This window comes from Panthera uncia, assembly GCF_023721935.1.
Source record: "Panthera uncia isolate 11264 chromosome A1 unlocalized genomic scaffold, Puncia_PCG_1.0 HiC_scaffold_17, whole genome shotgun sequence".
Lineage (NCBI taxonomy): Eukaryota > Metazoa > Chordata > Mammalia > Carnivora > Felidae > Panthera > Panthera uncia.
In genome coordinates this window covers 19117112-19129225 of record NW_026057577.1, presented here as the reverse complement: position 1 = coordinate 19129225, position 12114 = coordinate 19117112, and the positions used below count along the sequence as shown (strand labels likewise).

Genomic DNA, 12114 nt, shown 5'->3' with positions numbered 1-12114 from the left:
TTTTTTTTTTTTTTTTTTTTTTTTTTTTTTTAAGATTTCCATAGATGGCATCCCAGTGATCAAATGTACTTTTGAAAGAGATGAGGTCTGTTAAGGAAGAATACCATTTTTCAAAACATAGCTTAGAACAGCATTTTGCCATTGCTTTTTGCTTTTTGATGTTGGATTAGCACATTTATTTGGATGTTTGTTCTTGTTATTTGTGGATAGGGCTTGGATGAACCAAAAAGGAATGTCTCCCTGTTCAGATTAACCTCTGGCAAAGAAAGAATCACCACTATCCTCCCATAAATGAACCTTGTTCTCATTGCCCTGGAAATAACACCAGACCCTAAAAGGACTGCTGAATTGTCATCTGAGAGGTTATAATTAACGCAGATAGAGGGGTGCCAACATATTCCAGCGGCCGACAGAGAACGTCTATCCAAACCAGCAATTTTTAGCCCTGCATTCCTTTAATCTTTAAGTGCACTGTGCTTTCCTAAAGTAGTACATTAACACCAGAGCCGTGTGCGTCTGGGGTTTATGACTGGGGTGGCGACATACTAGGGCATAAAGTGTTTCATTACACTTCCCTTTGTTAGTACTGCCCTATCTCCCAAGCCCCGTTGCCGTTCGCTATTTGTTCAGATAAAGCCCAATGTTCAGGGTGACTAATCACAGCACTGTGTTCCAGATGGTTTGATTACAGGATGTGGTTAAAGTGACTCTTCAAACATTCAGCTCAGCAGTAGGGCTCTTTCTGGTCACGTGACCATACTTTTCTTGTCCTAGTGCCCCAGAGATACTAAGCATAGGGAATAGGAAAGTCCCTCTGTGTTTTGGCCGTCAGGTATTTCATTGGCAACCTCCGTTGGAAATTAAATATTTCCCCCAATAATTAGAAACTCAGCTGTGGCCTTTGAAGAGAGATGTTTCTGAAGATGAGATGCTCTGAAGCCAGAAAAAGGAAAGTGTACTATAAAGTGTACTAAAAAGCCAGTGTACTATACAAGACTCAGCTTTTTAAAAAGTACCAGGATTGGATAGAGCAAAACCACAACAATAAACTTCTGGAGGGGGAGGGCGTTTGGGTACAAAGGAATGGTGATAAATCCTACCTTGTACAATAGTCATGTATTGAAATAGGAGGTAATAGGATACTCGAAATGTCTGGACTTTATCCTGTGCGCAGAAACCAGCTTACTGTGGCCCCTTTTTATTGTCACTGATGTTTCTACTGGAAAAAAACATAGGAAAGGAAAGAAATGTGTAAACTTAAAAAAAAAAAAAAAAGGATTGCAGCACAAATGGGTTACATTTCGGTGTTATTAGAGTGAGGTTTCTGTTTTCTGCATGAGTGCACACGAAGTCCATCCAGATGTGGTAGTCTGAATAAGAGTTCCAAAAAAAAAAAAGAAAGAAACGATGTCTGATTCCAAATTCGGCATTTGCAATGCTTGCCAGAGACTTCTGTCCCAGGGATGAGGCACTTTAAAGACTCTGAAACAGTCTTTAAACTGTAATACAAACAGAGTTATGCTGATCCACTGGGAAATCAGGCATTTGCCCAGTTCTTGAGGAAACATCTTCACAAATAACCAGCAACAGTAATTCATAAACCATATTTATAACATCTTTGGAGTACAATCTCTCCGCAGAGAATTTCTATCGTCTCTAAGCGAGTGGGAGATGATGCTTATTGAAAAAGTATGGTAATAGTCAAAAGAAGGATCCAAATCTGGACTCCCTTCTGTCACCGTGCCACAGCTTACCAGGGGTTGTGCAAACTCTCTCTCTGCGCGGGCACGGCGCTCACAGCTGCAGCAGGTGCGGACCCCACCCCCGTGTCCAGAGAGTGTAGTCTGCCAGAAGAGAGGCATACCATGTATATGAGGAGTGGAATGTGAAGGGGGGCTGTGTGTGAGGTCAAGGCAGAGAGGCTCAACAGCGTTCAAACATGGGAGGAAATGATTCGCTGCTTCCTTAATGGACTGAGTGTGGTATTCTTTGGGTGGGCTCTCCTTGTCATTCAGGGTCCCAGGTGAAGGAGGCTCTGTGATTCTCAGCGGGCCTTCAAGGTCACTGCAGTCTTCATCCCAGCCAGACAGAAAGAGGAAGAAACTAGAAGAACATGAACAGGAGATTACTGTGAGCCAGGCCTGTAAGTGGCACGGGGCAGTTCAGTCGCTTAGCTGTCATACACCTGAGTGTGCCACAGACCCACGTCTAACTGGGCCGGAAGCTGAGCCGTGTCCAGCTCTGGGCCCAGACGGAAGCATGGATTCTGGTGAGTGTCCCTTGGCCAGAGGACCGGGCATGGAGTGCCGTGGGGACCCACGAGGGAGTGGCCGTGTTTTGGTGGTGCGCACCATCGGTGGGTGACTGGAGAGCACCCACAGAAGAGACGACATTTGCCCTGTGTCTGTCTTTGGTGCTAACTCATTAGGAATGTTAGCTTTCCTTGGAGGTTTGGACTAGAACAACTTCGGGGGACTAAAATTGTGACCTAAGTAGTGGGTGAAGAAACTCTTTTGGCTGGAGAGGGGAAAAAAAAAACGTGTGAGCTGGAGGTGAGAATGTTACTGTGGTCATTGTGTTTGCCTGGGTGAGAGAGAGGCTGACAGGTGGAGGATGGGTAGACTGTCCCTGCAGGGACACCTCCGGGACCAAGCTATTCAAAGACAGAGTTAAGTTCAGAACCAGGAACACCTTTTGAACAAGATGGATGGAAAATAATAGGGCCGTCTTGGGTGCTGGTAAGCCCTTGTCACTGCTAAAAGACGGGAGGGGACACACACACACACACACACACACACACACGTAAGCGCTTAGGGCATTGCACCCATCGACTTCCTAATATCATAGCTATTGAGCCCTTGGGGCTTTGGCACACTGTAGTCCTCTCAGACTTTAGAGGCTTGTGACCTTGTGACCTTGAGGTTTCCCCTTCTCTTGTCAACTTGCCTTGTGACTAATTCAGATTCCCATTGTAAGTCGTGTTTGGTTGCCTCAGGTTCACGTACCCGTCCCTGCAACCGTCAGACGACGTTAAGGTTAGGATTACTGGCTCAGGAGCCTTGTCTTCTAGGACTACCATCTGAGCGGGGACTGTGGGCAGGGCAGGCCCTAGGAAAATCTCTTCCAGGGTCTAGTTTAATATAATGGATCAAGAGGCCTGTTCTGTAGGTGTAGGTGATACATAAACTATACTTCCCTTTCTGGATTACAGGGTATGCCTGTGTTGGTTGTTACAAGTTTGCAGGCTCTTGAAGAATAGAGTTTGGATGGAGGTCCAGCCAGAACTATGGCTGATTCCATAGCACCAAATAAGTACCTAGTGTATACCCTAAGTATGCACTGTAAATGCTTCATGGGCCTGACCATCTCTCTGGGAGCCCTTAACTGCTAAGTATTGACAAGAGCAAATAATAGGACACTGTGACTGTGGAATCCTGATGAGTTAACAGGGCTCTTTTGGCTTGTAGAGGCAACAGGCTTAGGTTTTACAACACAGACTGTGTTCTTCACTGCCCTATAGGTAATACGTTTTATGGGGTAGGGCAGTAGCTTAAATCCTGTATCATCAGTGTGTAGGACAGAGACAATATAAATAAGAAAACCGTGTGTGGTCAGTGAGCACATTCAAACCATCCTTTGATGTCTTCAGCTCTCTTCTTACTTAATTGGTAATAATCTTCAGATATTTTCCAAATATAAAACGTTACAGGGCAGGCATTATTTAGCATTTTGAGAATGACCGTGCCCAGTCAGTGGGGAAAAGGGGATGATAAACCCGGTGGGACACTGGAGAATATAAAGACGAAAAAGGCTTGTGTAGAGTGTCCCCAGCACGTGGTTCATGGGTTAGACGTTTGGAAGAACAGATGTGCGTTAGATGAAATATTAAATCTTTGTGGAATAAATGTATATTTATTTCCAATTAATGTAAGGTAAATGAGAACCACAACTCTGCCCAGACTGATGAAAATTCAAAGTGGAACTTTGAAAGGCTTCATTTTCACTTCGGTTATTTAAAAAGTAGAGTCCGCTTTATATGCCCATGGGTTGCAAAGCGCTCAAGATGTCGAGACTTGAGCAAGACCATCAACCATCCGCAGGTTTTGGAGCCCAAACACCACCTTTCTACTTGGCCCCTCACGATAGGATGTTGCATAAACACATGCTCGCTTACAGAGAAACAATACGCTTTGTAGTTTATGCGAGAAGCATTCCTTAAGCCTCCTTGCCAGTTTGGCTGTGTAAACATGTGCCTGTGTACTCTTGCACGTGAATGCTAGGCTGATCGAAGTATACCGTGTGGCGGAAAGAAAAACAGACACCAGCACACGTATTCAATTAGCCCTGCTTGATGGAGACTCTTCAGAATCTCCCCGGGAGTTAGAGCATTTCTTCTGAGCGTGTCACAGACCCAGGGCTTCTAGAAAAACCAGGCTGGCTGATTGAGGTCCTTTTGAAGTTGGGGATGGACTTGACTGACGGCGTTTTCTTTCCCAGCGAGTGCTGATAACGAACGAACCACGCTGCTAGCAGTGTCGCTGTTGCCGCCACGCGAGATGTGCCGGGGCGGCTACTAGAAACAGCATCTGGCGGCGGGAACGGTTTTCACAGTGCGCCAGCCGCAGCGTGAGCCCAGCCTTTGTGACAGCTCCCAGCGGCAGCCCCACGTCGCCAGGGACTGCTTCCCCGGGTCCTGTCTGGGGACCACCGATCCTGTCCCGGGGGCCGCGAGCGAACGCGCGTGGGGCGTGGCGGGTAGCCCTGTCGGGGCCGCGCACGCGCCAAGGGTCCCCCCCACCCCGACCCCCACCCGCCCTTAGTCCCGTGGCGGCGGGCGGCCTCCCGCCGCCGCTGGCCCCTCGGCCCCTGCCCTCGGCCGAGCCCCTTTATCCCCGGCCGCCGCCTCGAGGCTCCGGGCGGCCGCCCTTGGCCCAGCCAATCAGACGCGAGCGTTCCCTGCAGGCGCCGGCCAATCCACGGCCCGCGTTTGCTGGAAACGCGAAACCCTTGGGGGAAAAGCAATAACAAAAGCCTTTCACTGCAGACAAATGTTAAGTGTCTGTGCAGACTTTTCCTGTTTTTAATTTTATTACTGCAAGAATGGAGGGTTTGTTGTTTCTTTCATGTTTCCTTTCAAGCAATTTTAATTATACATTTGTGCTACATCAGGGACTCTGGAACGCAGTGCTTCAGCCTCTTGCGTCGCAAGCTAAAATGCGGCAACCTTCTGGCAATACAGATATATTCCTGCACTGTAAATATAGCTGACATGCTAAAGAATTTTAAGCAGCTGCAAAGGTCTTTGACACCACACACAGTGCCCCAGAGAGCACATGATGAGAAAACCAGCTCCGTCTTCCCCTTCGCCTTCCCTCCCACCCCTCCCTTTTCCTGGAGGGACGTGCTCATAAAGAATCCTTTCCTCCAATTGTTCTGTCTTGTGCAAATTTTGACCAAATGCCTAATTACCATTGATTCTCATCTCAATATGAATTTTTATACTCCGTGGTTTAAAAGAAAATTTTCCTGAGGGAATTAGAATGGAATCAACCGGGATTTCAGGAAATGCTTGCTTTGCTTCATGCTGGTCCCCTCCCACCCCCGACTATTGCTACAGTGAGTAAATTCAGCTGTCACCTAATGGCAACATAGACCATATGGGAAACAATTTTTAAATCTCTTTTAGAGACTTTTGAAAGAAATCCTTCCTTCCCCACTGCTCGGGTCCCAGCCATTCAAATATTTTTACCTGCTGCTAAAACATTTCCCATGGAAATTAGTCTTACCTCGTGAGGTGTCTCTTACCATAAAGGAGTGCAATACAGGGTTTCTATAAAATTCAAAATGGCAGTGAGCAAGTGAGCAAACCAGTTAGAAGTAGACTGTGAGTGATGTCCCTAGGTGTTTGCAAAAGAGAATGGAGGGTAGGTAGGTACCGAAAAGAAACCAAAGGCTCACTTAAGTATTGCGTTGATTGACCCTCGTATTTTATGCGTGTCTCAAAAACCCAGGTCCTTTTAATATAGGCTGTAAAGGGGTGATTAAAAAAATATATGGCACTTGTCCTCTAGAGAAATCAAGAGGATGTTCTATTTTATTTTCCTGTGACATTTAGTATACTAAGTGCACTTAAGTTTAGTAATTCACAGATGCAGTGCTAAATTAAATTGTCTGTCTGCAGAGCAGTTGGGAAAAGCAGAATAGCTTGCAGGAAGCAAGTGTGTTGGTTTTGAGATTTTTGTCTTCTAATCCTCTGTGGCAAATGCTTACTAAAGTTGATTCTAAAGATAACCCCAAGAGCAAACCTATTGTGCACATTTATTTTCTTAAGAGGGCTATTTTAGGAGTCCTTAATATGAAACAAGACCAAACAGTGAAACAGATACCATACCCTGGCTGATTCTTGTCTCACAAAGCCAGAGAGGGGAGGATTAGGAAAGCGAAATCATAGCTGATTGTCCGCTATCTGGACTCTCAGCCCCTGCCCTCCCCTTCTCCTGTTTTTGTGCACCCACCTAATCTTTTCCTAAATAAAAATCACCATTATTTTATATTGTTGAATTGGAAACAAAGCCGATTCCTTTCAGTCACCTTCTGGTTTAAGCACTGGTAACTGGCGCTTAGTTTTTGTTGGCTGCTTGCCAAACGAAAGCAATTATGTGTAATAATAGAAAAATTAAGAGGTGAGTGTTGCTGTTTTACAGCAGGACATGGCAAAAACCATTTCCTTCTGTCAGCAGTATCTTGATTACACTCTCACACGCAGTCTTACCCTTTTGTACCGCATGCACACAGGCATGATCTCTCTCTCTCTCTCTCTCTCTCTCTCTCTCTCTCTCTCCCACACACCCCGCCCGCGCACACACACACACACACACACACACACAGTTTCCTGTGGGTTTTCACTTGAGGTCACTGAAACCAGAAAGAGGAACAGTGCAAACCACAGTTTTTGAAAGCGAATGAGAACAGAATTTTGCTGGTAAAATAACAACAACAGTAATAATAATAATAAACTAGAAACAGAGTAATCAGTGCTAACAGTGGTCCTCCTTCATTCCCCATTCCTGCAGGTGTTCTAGTGGTCAATGTCACGTGGAGGAACAAAACTTACGTAGGGACCCTCCTGGACTGCACCAAGCACGACTGGGCCCCTCCCAGGTATGTACGTACGGGGCCTTTTATTTCAGGCTCTGTTTGCTCTCCTCCTTCCTCCGCTTCGCCTCTCCTTCCGCCATCCTCTCTTTGCACAGAAACTATAGAGGTAGATTAATAATGCATAAAAGTCTGCCCGTAATTGAAACCAGGCAAAAGAGAAAGGAGCTGGTGAGGATTGCACACAGTGAAATGCACTCCCTGCCCCTTCGCCCCCTCTCCTTTGTTTTCTTCTTTTCTCAAAATGGGAATTTGAACTGGATTCGAAGCTAGCTACCTGAGCCGTTCTCCTTTGGTGTTCCGAAGAAGAACATACGTCATTCGTTGCCAGTTCTGTGGCAGGGATTAAAACTGTCAGCGCAAGAACAGGGTGTCTTTTCCTTCTCTGGGCCCAGCCCTCGCGCCCCTGGGGTGTTGGCCGCTCTTGCCGGCATTGTGTGCCTCGCGCTGTCTCCCGGCTCTTTGGGGGATGCTCCTCTTGACGTCTGTCGCTTGTTTCCCTAGGTTCTGCGAGTCACCGACAAGCGACCTGGAGATGAGAGGGGGCCGGGGCCGAGGGAAGAGAGCGAGGTCTGCCGCGGCGGCTCCGGGCTCAGAGGCCAGCTTCACGGAGTCCAGAGGGCTGCAGAACAAGAACAGAGGGGGGGCCAATGGGAAAGGGAGGCGGGGCAGCCTCAACGCCAGCGGGCGAAGGACACCCCCAAATTGTGCTGCTGAGGACATCAAAGCCAGCCCCTCCTCCACCAACAAGAGGAAAAACAAGCCCCCGATGGAGCTGGACCTGAATTCCAGCTCCGAGGACAATAAGCCGGGGAAGCGCGTCCGCACCAACTCCAGAAGCACTCCGACCACTCCTCAAGGGAAACCAGAGGCGACTTTTTTGGACCAGGGCTGCTCCTCGCCAGTGTTGATCGACTGCCCCCACCCAAACTGCAACAAAAAGTACAAGCACATTAACGGCCTGAGGTACCACCAGGCTCACGCGCACCTAGACCCAGAGAACAAGCTGGAGTTCGAGCCCGACAGCGAGGACAAGATCTCGGACTGCGAGGAGGCGCTGAGTCACGTGGCGCTCGAATGCAGCGAGCCCAGTGCCAGTCTGGCGGCCTACGACCAGGTGAAGGCGCCGGTGTCGCCCGGCCCCGGGCACCCCCCTGGTACCCCCAAGGGGAAGAGAGAGCTGATGAGCAACGGTCCGGGCTCTGTCGTCGGGTCGAAAGCGGGGAAGAGTTCTGGCAAGAAGAAGGGCCTTCACGGCGAGCTGAACAACCTCCCAGTCATCTCCAACATGACGGCCACCCTAGACGCTTGCTCCGCAGCAGATGGCAGCTTGGCTTCCGAGATGCCCAAACTGGAAGCAGAAGGGCTAATCGACAAGAAGAACGCGGGAGAGAAAGAAAAGGGCAAGAAAGCCAACAACTGCAAAATGGACAAGAACCTCTCCAAACTGAAAACCGCGCGGCCCATCGCCCCCGCCCCGGCCCCCACCCCGCCGCAGCTCATCGCCATACCCACCGCGGCCTTCACGAGCACCACCACGGGGACCATCCCCGGACTGCCCTCCCTCACGACCACCGTGGTGCAGGCCACACCAAAGAGTCCTCCGTTGAAACCCATCCAGCCAAAGCCCACCATCATGGGGGAGCCCATCACCGTGAACCCAGCTCTCGTGTCCCTCAAAGACAAAAAGAAGAAGGAGAAGCGGAAGCTTAAGGACAAAGAAGGGAAGGAGTCGGGGAGCCCGAAAATGGATGCCAAGCTGGGCAAACTTGAGGACGCCAAGGGGGCCGGGAAAGACTTATCGGGGCATTTTTTAAAGGACCATCTCAACAAGAGTGAAGGGCTGGCCAACGGACTCTCAGAGTCTCAGGAGAGCCGGATGGCCAGCATCAAAGCCGAGGCCGACAAGGTTTACACTTTCACGGACAACGCGCCCAGCCCTTCCATAGGCAGCGCCTCGAGGATGGAGTGCAACCCGCTGGTGAACGGGCAGGCGCCCATGGCCCCGCTGCATGTGCTGACGCAGAACGGGGCCGAGACCGCGGCCAAGACCAGCAGCCCCGCCTATTCGGACATCTCTGACGCCGCCGACGACGGTGGGTCCGACAGCCGGTCGGAGGGCGTGAGGTCCAAGGCCGGTTCCCCGTCGGACATCATTTCCAGTAAGGAGGGCGTCGTCAAAGGGCATCCTGCAGCTACAGCACAGTCCTCTCAGATGAAAGAGTCCCATTCTCCCTATTACCATGGCTACGATCCTTACTATTCTCCAAGTTACATGCACCCTGGGCAGGTGGGAGCCCCTGCGGCCGGGAACGGCGGGAGCACGCAGGCGATGAAGATCAAGAAGGAGTCCGAGGAGGAGGCCGAAAGGAAAGACAAGGCAGAGCAGCTGGATGCCAAGAAAGCGGACCACAACCCGGCACCCTTACAGCCTCAGCACCAGTCGGTGATCACGCAGAGACACCCAGCGCTGGCGCAGTCGCTTTACTACGGCCAGTACGCCTACGGGCTCTATATGGACCAGAAGTCCCTGATGGCCACCAGCCCTGCCTATAGACAGCAGTATGAGAAGTACTATGAGGACCAGAGGCTGGCAGAGCAGAAAATGGCCCAAGCTGGCCGAGGAGAGTGCGACAGGAAAAGCGAGCTCCCCTTGAAGGAGCTGGGCAAGGAGGACAGTAAACAGAAAAGCCTGCCGTCTGCCACAATCTCAAAAGCTCCCTCTACCCCAGAGCCTAACAAAACCCATTCTAAACTAGGGCCGCCAGTGCCTAATAAAACTGAGGAGACAGGTAAATCACAGCTTCTCCCCGGCCACCAGCAGCAGCTTCAGGCCGACAGCTTCAAAGCTAAGCAGATGGAAAACCACCAGCTTATTAAGGAGGCTGTAGAAATGAAATCTGTCATGGACTCTATGAAGCAGACAGGTGTAGACCCAGCCTCGAGATTTAAACAAGTAAGATTGTGGAGCGTGGCCCCCCACAGGGAGAGAGCGAGTCTGACCCTTGGACGTGTCTGGGCTTGATCTGGTTAGCCTTCTTCCCAGGAAATAAGCCAAGGGTTCCTTAGGGTTGGTCCCTTCTCCTGAAACGTATTCGAAAAGATCCTCTCAGGAGCCACTGTGTGTGTACCTCTCCAGTGTGCCTAACTCACCCTTGCCTTGTGTTGTGTATGTAGTCAAAGGAACTTCGCACCTGTGCGTCGCAGACTCGTGTTCCGTGCTGGTCACTCGCTGTGAACCTGACGAGGTCCCTTAATTTCTTACTGAGCCCAGCCTGAGGGAATCCTTCCACGTGGCCGCTGAGATCCTGAGTCTGATCTCTACCGCATTTGTTCTTTCTCGTGTCCACATTTCTCCCGGCAGCCTCGAGGAACATAAGACCGGGGCCTTAAACCCACATTCCCCACTGGGCTCTGTCCTACCACTTGGGGCCCAGATGTCTTTCACACGGTGTCTGAGATGCCTAGGGGTTAAGAGCCCCAACGCGGGGCTCTGTGCCGATCGCCTGTGAGGAGAACAGGGGGGTCTGGGTGCGTGGGCCTCCCGCAGCCATCCCGGAAGCCCCTGCTCGGCCAGCCTGAGGCTCCCCATGCAGACACCTGAAAATCGGCCACCGTGAAATCACACGTGTGCTCGCACTTTCTGTCACCGCGCACACATCCTGACTCACTACGGTCCCGCGAGAGTTAACGCTGGGGTTTCCCGGCCTCCCGACCCCCCCTCTCCACTCCCACGCTTTCACCCCTGGTGAATCAGAGCACCAGAATCCTTTCTTGGTGCTCATTTCTGCCCAGAGGTTGAGACTTAGGCCCAAGGTTGAATGTTCTCTTTCAGGACTTAAACACCCAGGGGGTTTTTGTCGTGAATGGGATGGGGGTCGCAGAGGCCTTTTGGGCTCCTCACTTGCCCCAATTCTGGAGGCCTGAATCAGGCCGTGGCTTCACAGGGCTGCGTCAGAACTTGGGGGGTTATAGATGCCTTTGGTTTCTAAAAGAAAAGCTATGATGTATTCTATTAATTTTTGAAATTTTGTTTTGATGAAGATGTCTGCACGTGAGATGTGAGCCCCCATATTAAGCCTCAGCTGCTGTAGTTGAAGAAAATACATTAGGAAACCAAGAGTTTCCATCCTCCCCCCACCCTGCCCCGTTCCCCATAAATGATGTTACGTGATCTATTCGTGACTCAAATTCACTATTAAGTGGCCTGAGCTGAAGTTTTTTAAATATGTATATGTATTTTAACTTTCATTTATTTTTTGAAAGAGGGAGAGACAGAGTGTGAGCAGGGGAGGGGCAGAGAGAGAGAGAGGGAGACACAGGCTCCAGGCTCTGAGCTGTCAGCACAGAGCCCAACTCGGGATTCAAACTGATGAACCATGAGATCATGACCTGAGCTGACCAAAGTCAGACGCTTAACCAGCTGAGCCACCCAGGCGCCCCCTGAGCTGACGAATTCTAAAATTCGTTTTGCCTATGTGAGACAATGAAGGGAAAATGAGGGTTAGATTAAATTATGTCTGAGGGTGTTATTTAATGTTGAAAGATCCCACGAAGGGCCCGGCTCTGAGTTCCCTCAGACCTAAGTTGGAAGCCCAGCTGCGCCCTGGTCAGCAGCACGACCCTGCTGTTCCTTGAGCTTTAAAAGCTTTGCTTTTGTCTTGTGTAAAAGAGGTTAATAACGATGCCTACCTCAGATGTTATTACTTTGCGAGAGGAAGGTAAAGCTCTTTGCACAGTGCAAGCACATAAATACATGTTAACTTAGCATTAGAAGTAAGAGTAATAATGCTGTCATGGTGATTAATGGGTTTTGCTTAAAAATGGAGATTTTAAAACGAGGTTTTTTTTTCCCCTTTTCCTCTTTTCTTTTCCTTCTCTTTCTTTCCTTTCCTTTCCTTTCCTTTCCTCTCCTTCTCTTCTCTTCTCTTCTCTTCTCTTCTCTTCTCTTCTCTTCTC

At 49.6% G+C, this 12114-nt stretch overlaps 1 protein-coding gene across 4 annotated transcripts in view; it reads left to right on the top strand.

Moving 5' to 3' along the window:
- ZNF608 (zinc finger protein 608) overlaps positions 1–12114 on the top strand; it is a 117672-nt gene that overhangs the window by 97270 nt on the left and 8288 nt on the right. For all 4 annotated transcript variants that reach the window (XM_049649113.1, XM_049649110.1, XM_049649111.1 and 1 more), the window contains 2 exons: positions 7074–7161; positions 7660–10111. In XM_049649113.1, coding sequence (XP_049505070.1) covers positions 7074–7161; positions 7660–10111 — 2540 coding nt within the window. The remainder of the gene's footprint in view (positions 1–7073; positions 7162–7659; positions 10112–12114) is intronic.